The following is a 12,892-nucleotide window of genomic DNA, read 5'->3' as shown; positions in this document are numbered from 1 at the left end:
GCAGTAGTGTTTTGTTCATCTCTACTTTGGAAAGAAACCTAAGCAAATGTTTAAATGTTCTCTACAAATAGTTTGAAAAATGTTACCCCCACATAAAAATAACTTAGGCTGCCTCTTGTTTTACTTTAGAGTAGCTAGAAAATTATAGTTATTAGATTGCCAAATTCTGCAAAACCTGAAAATGCACAAGGTGTTTGTTTGTTTGTTTGTTTGTTTTCCTCAAGAAAAAGAGGTGGGAAAACATAACTTACTTGGCAATAGCTATATGAAAAGCAATAATGTTGTGTAAGTCTTACTTACATGATAAGGCTTTTGCAAAATAAACATGTTAAAAGTGGGGAAACTGATCATGAGACATAACCTTACTAATAATTGTCAAAAACCTGATATCATTGCAAATTCACCCCTTAGATATTGAAAGACAAAAAATGTTTTTAATAAAACTTAACTTATTTCATTCTTCAATCTTTTTTAATTTATTTTGAAAATCTGTTTTAATTTATCTTTGTAATTTAGTGGCATTTGTCATTGATGCTCCTACAGTTAGGTAGGTGTTTTTAAAATGTCATTAATTGTCATTAAGAAACATCCATTGTATCTAAGATTCAAAGAGCAGGATATCTAAATATTCCATGTGCTTGGAGTGTGTGTGTTCCATGTGCTTCAGTTAATCAGTGCTAAATACACAATGCTGAATCTGTCATATGCTAGTAGTGAGCTCCATTCAGTTCAGTAAAAGTGTATTACATAAAGGTATGCTAATTTACTTTCACCAGAAATTAATGAGTCTCTACCAAACCTATTCTTCCTGAGGTGTGTATAGTAGTTCTGATATTGAAAATTTTTTTTAAAATTAAGATAATGAATTCTCTGTAGGTGATTAATTATCCCAAAAATGACACTGAATGCCAGTATCCGGGAAGTTGCTCTATGTGACATATGCTAGGTCTGTAGAACAGACAGAATGTGCCCTTTTCTTTCAGGGCCTCAAAGACTAAACAAATATTGCTTTAAAAAGAAGAGACCATAGCATGTTTCCCAGTCCTATGTCATTGATGTTTGTAGAATTTTATAGCTAAATTTAGAGCAAAAGGAAGAATTTTTAGAGATCTTCTTTTCCAAGTCCCTCGTTCTATAGATAAGGCAATTGAAGACCAAAGGTGTTAAGTCACTTAGATTTTCACTTCCTGAAACTAGGAAGTAGACATCCTGACTACCTCAAGCCGTGCTAATTCCATTGCCTTCCAGAGAGGCCAAAAATTCTCACTCTGTGACTCATGGAGCATTTTCCTTAACTTTTTTTTAAATTATTTTTATTGATTCTTAGAGAGGGAGGGAGGGAAAGAGAGAGACATCTGTGTGAGAGCATAACACTCTCCAGGTCCTTTATGCTATTGCAAAGGTAAGACTTCTTATTTTGCAGCCAAGTAGTAATCTATTGTGTAAATGTACCACAGCTTTTTTTTTTATCTACTCATCTACTAATGGGTACTTGGGCTGCTTCCAAATCCTGGCTATTGTAAATAACATTGCAATGAACATCGGGGTGCAAAAATTCACATTTAATTTAGATTGTAGCAAAGACTTTCTCTTTAATATCTCCTAATTCTAAAATGATTTTTAAAAGTTATTTTTGTCTATTTTGTTAGGTTATGGAAAAGCAGGACTAGCAAATGTAATAAGTGACTATCTTTGGCTGTTTGTTTATTTTAAATTAACTTTTTGGATTACCTATTGGGGAAATAGTGCTTTCCTAGGCATGTAAACTTTTATTTATATATACATGTAGAGAGAGTTTATTACCTGTGAAAATGTAACCAGAGCTTAGACATTCAATACTTATTCATTGAGTGAAGAGACAGAATTGTGTGCTCTGTTAAATAACTAAAGTTAAAGAGTAAAAGATGGTTGGTGATTCTATATAACCTCTATTTCCTTACATAACTGATATTTCTCCAAGTTTTACACTAAAATTTCTTCTACTTTAAATATGCCATAATTCTTACTGGGTGCTTTCTTTCATGATCACTTTCCCAAACTTCCCAACAGTGCATATACTGTCTCATTTTATGTTTCCAAACTTGATATTTTGGAGTTTAACTAATCAAGCTTTTATTATATGCCTACTATGTGTAGTTCGTTGCACCCAGAAGCAAAGATAAGAAAACCTAGTGCTGCCCTAACCAGTTTGGCTCAGTGGATAGAGTGTCGGCCTGCGGACTGAAAGGTACCAGGTTCGATTCCGGTCAAGGGCATGTACCTTGGTTGCAGGCACCTCCCCAGTGGGAGGTGTGCAGGAGGCAGCTGATCTATGTTTCTCTCCCATTGATGTTTCTAACACTCTCTCCCTCTCCCTTCCTTTCTGTGGAAAATCAATAAAATATATTTAAGAAGAAAAAAAGAAAACCTAGTGCTTATATAGTTTATGATCTAGTAGAATATACATAAACCAATATAGTAGTATAGTAGTAGTTTGATACATATGCAAACAACAGGAGCCCATCATTTAGGAAGCTTTTTCTAAACTGTTCCAAATCCCAAGGTTTTTTTTATTTTTGTTTTTGTTTTAATCCTCACTCAAGGTTATATTTCCATTGATTTTTAGAGAGAGTGGAAGAGAGATGGAAAGACAGAGAGAAATATAGATGTGAGAGAAACACATCAATTTGGTTGCTTCCTGCACACCCCTGACCAGGGCACAGGCCTGGGAGGAGCCTGCAACTGAGGTATGTGCCTTTGACCAGAATCAAACCCAGGACCCTTCAGTCCACAGGCCAACGCTCTATCCACTGAGCCAAACTGGCTAGGGCCCAAATCCCAAGTTTTTGATACACTTCTCATTGAGTGTAGGGATAGCATATTAAAATTTCCTATGGAAGATGCGTAATTTTAGAAGTTAACAAGTGATTCTAATATGCTCTGTCTCCCACTATTAACCAAGATCTACTGATGAACAAGGAATAAATCATACAAGGAAGCAAATTATTGGACTGGTTCCACAGAGAAGGATTTTGAAGGAATCTGCTATCTCATATTTTTGTGGGGGTTTTATTCCATCTCATTTCAAAATATATTATACTAGAGGCCCAGTGCATGGATTTGTGCACCTGTGGGGTCCCTCGGCCTGGCCTGCAGGGATTGGGCCGAAACCAGCTCTCCAACATCCCCCGAGGGGTCCCAGATTGCGAGAGGGCACAGACCAGGCCGAGGGACCCCACTTGTGCATGATCTGGGCCAGGGAGGGACCACAGGAGGGCTCCAGGGCGTGTCTGGCCCATCTCGCCCAGTCCCGATTGGCCAGATCCCAGCAGCAAGCTAACCTACCGGTAAGGGCATCTACCCCCTCATGGTCAGTGAGCTTCCTAGCAACTGGTCAAACGGTCAAATGATCTGAGGGACACTTAGCATATTAGGCTTATAGATAGATAGATAGATAGATAGATAGATAGATAGATAGATAGATAGATAGATAAGGACTTAACAAGTGCCAGACATTATATTAAGTGCTGAGGATAAAATAATGAGCAACATTCCTGCCTTTGTGGAGATTATATAGCAGGGGAGAAAAGAAAACATTACAGATAATTATTTTGATCAATGCTATGCAAGAGAATACAGTAAATGATGCGGTTATATTCTGAGGGATATTGGTTATGATATCCAAATGTCCTTATGATGGGAAAATGCAGAGTCCCAAGTGTGGCCCCAAACTAGCATTAGTCAAAATATTTTTCATATGATCCAGCAATTCCACTTCTAGGTATTTATCTAGGGAAAAAAAGGAATTCAAAAAGTATTTGCACTCCCATGTTTGTTGCAGCATTATTTATAATAGCCAAGACTATGGAAACAACATAAGTGTCCATATATGGATAAAAAGATAAAGAAAATATGATATGTGTACAAAATGGAACATTATTCGGCTATATAAAAGAAGGAAGTCTTGCTATTTGTGACAATATGGATGGACCTTGAGGGCATTATGCTAAGAGAAATAAGTCAGACAGAGGAAGACAAATACCATATGATCTCACTTATATGTGGAACAAACACACACACACACACACACACACACACACACACACACACACCCTAACTCATAGCTACAAAGAAGAGATAGGTAGTTACCAGAGGCAGGGGGTGGCAAGGCAGCGAAATGGGTGAAGGGGGCCAAAAGGTACAAACTTCCAGTTGTAAAATAAATAAGATCTGGGGATGGAATATACAGCATGGTGACTGTAGTTAATAATTCTGTATTGTATACTAGAAAGCTGCTAAGACAGATTTTAAAGGGTTCTCATCACAAGAAAAAAAATGTGTGGAACTATGCATGGTGCTGGATATTAACTAGACTTATTGTGGTGATCATTTCACAATATATACAAACACTGAATCTTTATGCTGTATAACTGAAACTACTATATTGTTATATGTCAATTATAATCTCAATTTTTAAAAAGAATTTTAAAGCTTTAAATAAAACAGCATGTGTAAGCACCTAGAATGAGGTGTGATAACTGGTTTAAAAATTAATTTATTAATAATGATATTTTGCAGATAGTATTGGTGAGGAGGAAGAAAAATATATTTGAGTTGAAAGAGAGATTTTTTCCCCAACCTAAGACTTATCAACCTCTTTTAACTGTTCCTCTTTGCCTTTCTTTCTTCAGTTTTTTTCTTTTTTCACTCTTCTCACCCCACAAGAAGCCAACTATTAAGGAAATTGTCTTTTTGACAAGCATCATTAAATGGTAATTCTGGAGAGTCAGGGGGATAATTATGGCTTCTCTCCACTGAATATAAAAGTACTCTCTTGCCTAATAACAAGAAAGAAAGCACCATCCATTTTTATTTGTAACAAGGACAAAACAGATAGTACAGACTTCATGTGAACAAAACCTGTGTCTGAACGACTTTGAATTCTGCACAATTCCTTCCTTTCATTTGTGAAACATGTTGACCTTTTAGCACTTTACTTATGTAAAGTGCCGGGGATATAGAGATGAAAAAGACATTGCCCCTGGCCTTCAGGATCTTGTTCCAGAGTGGGAATGATATATAAAATAAATAATTAAAGTACAGTGTGGAATTGCTATCATTGAAGTATGTACTAAGAGCTGTTGGCGTACAGGGGAAGGAATAATAAACTCTGCTTGAAGAAATCAGAGGAAGCCTCACAAAGAAAGTGACATTTGAACTGAGTCTTGAAAGGATGAGTAAGAGCTGGCTCTCAATTATTTGTCAGCAAATATACTTTCCTTTCTTTGCTGAACCCTTAGATTCTTTCACCTTCCCGGCAAGGTCATGCATTACTTTTTAAATGAACAATTTAATTTTTACTGATAGCCTGTGCTATTGCTGTGAAATAAAATCATGAGCAAAGTTGTAGATAGAAACCAAGACTTGAGATTGCTGGAGGGGAGGAGGGGCTTTTACTCTGTGGGCACTACGGCTGTGGGAGAACAGTGTGCCTGAAGAGCAGCAGTATTTCAATGATTCGTTCTGTCATTTCTCTTCCTCTATAGCCATCAGGTTTGGGCGGATGCCACAGGCCGAGAAGGAGAAGCTGTTGGCGGAGATCTCCAGTGATATCGACCAGCTGAACCCAGAGTCTGCTGACCTCCGGGCCCTGGCAAAACATTTGTATGACTCATACATAAAGTCCTTCCCGCTGACCAAAGCAAAGGCGAGGGCCATCTTGACAGGAAAGACAACAGATAAATCAGTTAGTTCTCTTCTACCCTCTTGATTTGGGGTGGCTGGGTTTATTGTTGTTATTGTTGTTTCCTTTGAGGAAATGATTAACCATGTTACACACATACATGCAGTACTGTTCATCTGTTGGCTGTTACATATTGTAGGCTGAGTATTAAGCACAGGAGAGGAAATGTCTTCAGATAGGGTAAGTAAACATTATTTTGAAAAGGGAAAAAGTCCTTTAAATTCTCCTACTAAATTCTTTGAGAAAGTATAAAAATATGCGAGTCAGCTTAACTTTAATGTATGAACTCAAGCCCCAATTCACCCCACCACCCTCTTTCAGGATCCAACTACATTCACACAGGCCTGCTTTCCGGACCTAGCTTTTGAAAAGGCATTCAGTCTCATTATTTTACCTTTTAGGAGGCCCATTAGAGTTACCTCTTATGAAGTTCCACATTGGGCAGTAAAAGACATTCCAGATATTATATTACCTTTCTTTCCTTGTAGCACTCTATTAATAATTCCTGGATAACTGGAAGCTTTTTGCTTTTATTATGTGTATGAATTGTATCTCCTGTGAGGCTCTGAGCTGCCTGGGCTACGCCAGTGGAGAATCTAGTGAATTCTCAAACATCTGCAAGCTCATTGATTACCACTGTTTAGAAAACCCAGAATGGATTAGAATTGTTATTGAGTCAATTTTTCCAAAAAGCAGAACTCTTCCCTGATAGGAAGCTGAGAAAGCACAACATGGAATCATATTAAAACAAAATATAACTATAACTGGCCCTAGCCGCTTTGGCTCAGCAGATAGAGAGTCGACCTGTGGACTGATGGGTCCCAGGTTCAATTCCTGTCAAGGGCACATACCTCGGTTGCAGGCTTGACCTCCGGCTCTGGTCAGGGCACATGCAGGAGGCAACCAATCGATGTGTCTTTCTCACATCAATGTTTCTGTCTGTCTCTCCCCCTCCCTTCCACTTTCTCTAAAAACCAATAGTAAAATACCCTTGGGTGAGGACTAACAAAACAAACAAACAAAAAACAAACAAACAAAAAATATATATATATATATCACTATACCTGAATTCTAGTCCCAATTCTGCCATCAGCATACAGATCTGTACCTCAGTTTACACAGGCAGGTCTAACTTTGATTGTAATGTCTGCAGCACGTTCTTAAAGTAGTAAGCCACAGAACACATTTAGAAGATACATCCCAGCCCTTGATAGCCCTTTTATGCTATTGTTTATTTTCAAATAAACATCTCCAAGAGAGGTATGCAATTATTTAACATATATGGGTAGCTTTTTCCCTACACAGTTATATTTTTGGGAAAATTTGATTACCCTTTAATGTATTTTTATAATGATCTCAAGGTGTTTTTCTTTTCCTTTTAGCTAAACCATAAGAGAGAATTAGCTAATAGAAAAAGAAAACTCCTATGGGATATTGCTATATAAAGAGCCAAATCTGAGAAGGACAATGAGCTTTCTGACTGCAAGAACGGTCATTGATACCTTAGCAGTATTATACCTGTTTCCAGTCCTTTACAGTTTCAAAAAGTCTTTTTTTAAGATTCTTTATTGATTGGGGGAGAGAGAGAGAGAGATAGAGAGACAGAGAGAGAAACATCGATGTGAGAATGATACATCAATCCACTGCCTCCTGTGGGGGATCAACCCTGCAACATGAGCATGTACCTGGATCGGAAATTGAACCAGTAACCTTCCTGTGCATGGGAAGATGCCCAACCAACTGAGCTATACCCGTCAGGGCTCAAAAAAAACTTACACATTCATATGTTCAAGACACATGACCATCTTATGGCTCCTATTATTACCCTCTTTTAAAAATGGGGAAATTGATGGTTAAACATTTTGCCCTGAGATTACACAGCATGTGGAAGAACCAGGACTATAATGCAGGCCTTCTGACTATTACTTCAGTACATTCTGAGCATGACATCCCCTCATGGAAGCTGGTCTTTCCTATTGGCTAGCAATGAGTGGCTGACACTAGGAAAGTTTTACCTTGGGAAAACATTCTGAGCTATGACTTGTTTTTATCAATTTTTAGAACAGCAAGAATTTTCCACTCTGTTCTGTTATCCTAGTACATTCACAGTCAGGAAATTTTCCTTGTGCTGTATTGTTCTTCTGAATTATAGTGATTAGGACTGTCTTCTGCAGACTTTACAGACTGTAAGTCATAGTAAAGCTAAGTTTATGTATTCATTAAATGAAAAAATTGGGGCCTAACAAGTTAAAAGCAAATGAAGACCTCTACAAAGCTGATTTGTCTATGGAAAATAAATTGTTCATTTAAAGGGAGAGAAATAAAAGGAAAGTTAGATTGATGTGGCTAAAGAGGGTTAACAATTTAAGGCAGATTACAACAGTTTGATGAGAGCATAGGATAGGGACATGGAGGCTGGGAGCCCCAGAACTGGGGAAGGAGTGGTAACAGGGAAAGAGCCCTGAAACAGTTTACTCCACCATTTTGCCTCAAGCCATTTAGTTTCCAGGAACTGCTTTCTCACCTTTTCTTTATCTCTCTGTCCAGACTTGCAATCCATGCTAGAAAGCCTGGACGTACCCGGAAGCTAGGAGGAAGGCAGTTGAAGAAAGTTTCCCCCAGTAGTCAAGAATTTAGTTACTCTAACAGTGGCCAACATATTCTCCTCTGTGTTACTAAGGGGCACAGAGCCCAGTCCACTGTAACTCACTTTAAAACCTCGTACCAATTGACTCTTTGGCTCCAAATCTTTGAGTTAAAAAATAAGATAACTGCCAGCTTTTTATGAGATAAGTAGGTATTAAGCTATTTTAAGGGAAAGAGCTTCAAAATGCTTGATTATAGGCTTTTCAAGGTCAGAGGTCAAATGTTTGTCATTTTTCCCCCTATAGTAACTGTGACTGTGCTTTGCCCATAACATTTACTCAGGATGTATTTGCTTAATTGAATTAAAAACTATTGCCTATGCCCTTTGAAATTCTGGACTTTCAACAGAGGGCCTCTAACTAGCCTAATATTTGCTCACCAAACTGGACATCATTAAATGATCTGGATAGAGGCAGAATTGCCTCTTAGGGTCTGGAGAGACTGGGCCAAATTAAAATAATCCATTCCCTGATTACACAAAACTGAAATAGAATTGTTTGGCTCTCTCTTTTCTCCTTATCTTGCAAAATCAAATTAAACACTGGTGGAAAGAAATAGTTCAGAGAGGAATATGGGAGAGGGAAAAAAATCCAAAATGTGATTTCCAATGTGACTAGAGATTTGTTTTTTATCTTACATGGTCATGTTATTCATTTGATAGCATCTTTCTCAGGGGTGTTATGTTATCTCTTGGCCAAGACTTACGAAAGTTAAGATTTGAATTGATTGGAAACGTTTTGCAGAAGTATGGACTCTTGAGAGAGTGGAGGTTGTGAAAAAGTGTCTATGGCGGATGCAGTTTGGGTCTCATTATACACCCTGCTTGAACTGATGTCACTAGTGTTGGTTAGGCCAAGTCTGGGATGGGCTGCTCAGTATAGTGGATGACTAGTTACCAAGAACCTTTGGAAAAGGAAATGGCTTTATTGAAGAGGCCATTCTTTAAATTTATCTTACTGCTCAATTTAACCTTTGCTTACGCTGTCATTTATGGAAGGCCTGCTAATCTTTCCTCTCAGGCCCAGCACCAGCATTTGCCTGCAGGCTTCTCCCTTGCCAACTTAACTTCCTTCTGCTATATCTTATTCCCTGCTGCTATTTGCACCTTTCAAAACAGATAAATGGACAGATAAATTCAATGTTCTTGCTCCCCTCTTATCTTTTTAACTTTGACACCATATCTTTGGGATATTTTGTACCTTTCATTTCATGCCTAAAAAAATAATGCCTGGGAATTTTAGGCTCAGTACTAGGAAGAGATGGAATATGGAATCACTAAACATGGATCACAGGAGAATTTTAGGAGCAATGAGCCTTTGAGCCCCCCTCAAATAGGAATGGCACTGACTCTCCCACAGGCTGTTTTCTCTTCAGTGGCTTGTTCCAGCCCAGGCCCTTCTTTAAGAGAGCCTACTGAACCCTGTAACTATGAATATGCTAGAACTGAGGTGCTTTGTTTCCTGAAGGCACTTTGAGAACTGAATGGACTTTGGAAGTTCCCAGTGTTTGACCATTACCCTGATGTGATGGTCACACTGGGTGCATCATTGTCACATGATCTCATGTTTGTTGATGAAAATAAACAGAGAGTGGTTTTCAAGAACTATTTTCAATGCCATGGTTTGTCATAAAACAATAAATATAAAAACCTTTGGTGTGCCTGCCAACTTTTCACTCTGTATCTGAGGATGGTGAGGCCCTGTCTGCACTCTATCTGCAAGGAAGGATAAAACTTGTTATTTGTACTGTATTGGACTTTGCATCCCAAGTCATCACATTGCTTATGATAGCTACATGTGAAGTCATTGTTTTTGTAATTACAAGAGCAAAACAGTGCCATTGTGAAAAGGGTTTATCTAAATAGTATATGTAATATGAAACTACTATTGAATAAAACCAATATAGAAATGTAAACTTTTGTGAAAATAGTCTGTACCCTTTAAATTTTCTCATTCTAAAGTTTACAATGTCCATCACATCTAATAACTCAAACTATTGGAAAGATATCTATACTTTTAAATCCTACACTTACAGCTGAACAAAGTGTGGTCTCTTTCCCCTTTATCTGTGGAAAAGCTTGAGTGAGCCAGAACTTGGTCTCCTGAGGAGGAAGATAACAGACAAATCCTCAGAGAAAAGAGACCATGGAAGCCCAGTATAAATAAAGAGCAGAATAGTCATGCTGTTTCCTTTCAATGGCTACTAAAGAACTGTGCTCCTGGGATCATTAATTCATATATTAATATTAATAAAATACATTCCTTTATTGCCAGGACTGTCAGAAACAGCTAAAAATATGACACAGCCGAACCAATAGTATTCTTTCAGACAATAAATAAAAAAGATAATATTCTATGTAGTTAAGAAGAAAAGTACTTGGATATTTTTCCTTTTGCATGATTAGATTCAGTTGGCCAATACCCCTGTTTGCCAGCTGAGGAACATTTTAGCTAGCAATCAATGGTTTTTAAAGAGCTGTGATTATCTGCTAGTTCATTAGAGTGTAGATAATTCTTCCTATTATATTTTCATTTGTCTTAAATCTCTAAAGCATGCAGGAAAATGGAATTACATTTTAAAACTTTCAAACTTCACTTCAATCACATACAGCACTTAACTAGCACCTCTAGGATATAACAGTTCAAAGGCACTGCCTCCAAGATCCTAGCATATAAGAGCTTCAGTTTCAAAGTCACAGTTCTGCCCTGGCCAGTGTGGCTCAGTTGGTTGAGCATCTCCTGTGTATCAAAAGGTCCCCAGTTTGATTCCTGGTCAGGGCACATGCCCAGGTTGCAGGTTTGATCCCCAGGAAGCAGCCAACCAATGTTTCTCTCTCTCCCTCTCCTTTCCACTCTGTCCAAAAAATCAATAAAAACATTTAAAATATAAAAAAATAAGTCACAGTTCTTCTCAGGATAGTCATTTTATTTCAAAAAGAAAAAAGTAGGAAGTTATGTAGAAAGCTATAGAAAGAGAAAAGAACTAAACATGAATTAGGAGATCTAGTTCTCATTCAGGTTTGCTGTAAATAGCTATTTATGGAACACCTCTTGGCTTTAGTTTATTCGTAGCTAATCAGAGCATGATGATGTAGGTTATTTCTGAATACCCCTTTAGTTCTGTAAATCCCATGGTTCTCGACAAGAGGAAAATAGGAACAGCATGGGCAGAAACCAGGAAGAAGTTGAGAAAACCCAACCAAAGCATTTTGGGTTAACATTCACCCACTGTAGCTAATCAAGAAGAACCATATGTGTCTAAAGGAATGAAAGTCAGTCAGAAGTATAAAGAGAAAGAAGGAAATAAAATGAAGAAGATGGACCCTAAGAATTCAATTTTCTTTCTTGAGCCTTTGCTCTAATTTGTCAAAAAAAACTAAGAATATCGCCCTAACCGGTTTGGCTCAGTGGATAGAGCGTCGGCCTGCGGACTGAAAGGTCCCAGGTTCGATTCCGGTCAAGGGCATGTACCTTGGTTGCGGGGATGCAGCTGATCAAGGCTTCTCTCTCATTGATGTTTCTAACTCTCTATCCCTCTCCCTTCCTCTCTGTAAAAAAATCAATAAAATATATTTTTTTTTAAAAAAAACTAAGAATATCAGGAGAACCCCACCAGAGGAGGCACACATTTTTCCAGGCCATTTTTAACTCTTACGTGGTTACCAAAGTGATTGTTTGTGAGAGGGTAGGGTTGTCTACTACACTAATTTCAATCTCCCAAAAGGGAGAAATCACTGGAATACTCTCTGCTTTATTAGTTGACGTTTTTGTTTACCTCCTTTAGCTTGCTATTTTATTATTCAAGGAGCTGGAAATTTAGACCATTCAAGGAGCTGGGAATTTAGACCATTACTGCCATAAATGTATAATCCCTTTCATAATTCATATATTAAAAGGCAAATGTTATTGGACAACTAAGGAATACTATTGTCCTATTCCTCAATTATTAGCCAACTTTCTCCAGGACCTATGTGTTTCACATAGTAGGCATGCAATAGATCTATAACTAAATTTAATGATCTATATAAAAGAGTACCCTTAATCCCATCCTGGCTTTGATATGTGCAGCCATTTTTGAAAATCAAATTTACAAAAATAAAGTAGATTTGATGTCTCATTTCAAAGAAAACTTTTCTGTAATTTCTCCTTGCAGAAACCGTTTTTCTCTGGAAAATCATGTGTTCAAGTACAATTTTCTTCATTTCATTCTCACCTTTTTCTGGTCTGTCCAGTATAGAAGGAGTACAAGTGTCATAGTGGCCAGAGGTAGATTCACCAGGAAGCTAATGAAGCTTGCACAGAGCCCCTTTGAATGCACTGGGAAGACCAATTTTATTCTTATAATTTGTATTATTGAACCAGGAATTGTTGTAACTGTACCCAACAACTGTGTACATTTTAGGCCTCACAAAACCTGATCTATCCCTGATACTATCCTAGATGTAATTAAGTGTTCTTTCCTGTTAAGGAGAGATGCTTATGTAGCCACTTGATAGAATGGCTGATAAGTACATTGTTAGCCCTA

At 37.7% G+C, this 12,892-nt stretch overlaps 1 protein-coding gene across 3 annotated transcripts in view; it reads left to right on the top strand.

Annotated features, from left to right (window-relative positions):
- The window catches only part of PPARG (peroxisome proliferator-activated receptor gamma), a 106,756-nt gene that overhangs the window by 73,768 nt on the left and 20,096 nt on the right, over positions 1 to 12,892 (top strand). For all 3 annotated transcript variants that reach the window (XM_014542742.1, XM_005870041.2, XM_014542743.1), the window contains exon 5: positions 5,526 to 5,725. In XM_014542742.1, coding sequence (XP_014398228.1) covers positions 5,526 to 5,725 — 200 coding nt within the window. The remainder of the gene's footprint in view (positions 1 to 5,525; positions 5,726 to 12,892) is intronic.

This window comes from Myotis brandtii, unplaced genomic scaffold, assembly GCF_000412655.1.
Source record: "Myotis brandtii unplaced genomic scaffold, ASM41265v1 scaffold312, whole genome shotgun sequence".
In the NCBI taxonomy this organism is placed as follows: Eukaryota; Metazoa; Chordata; class Mammalia; order Chiroptera; family Vespertilionidae; genus Myotis; species Myotis brandtii.
This window is presented reverse-complemented; position numbering and strand designations above follow the sequence as displayed.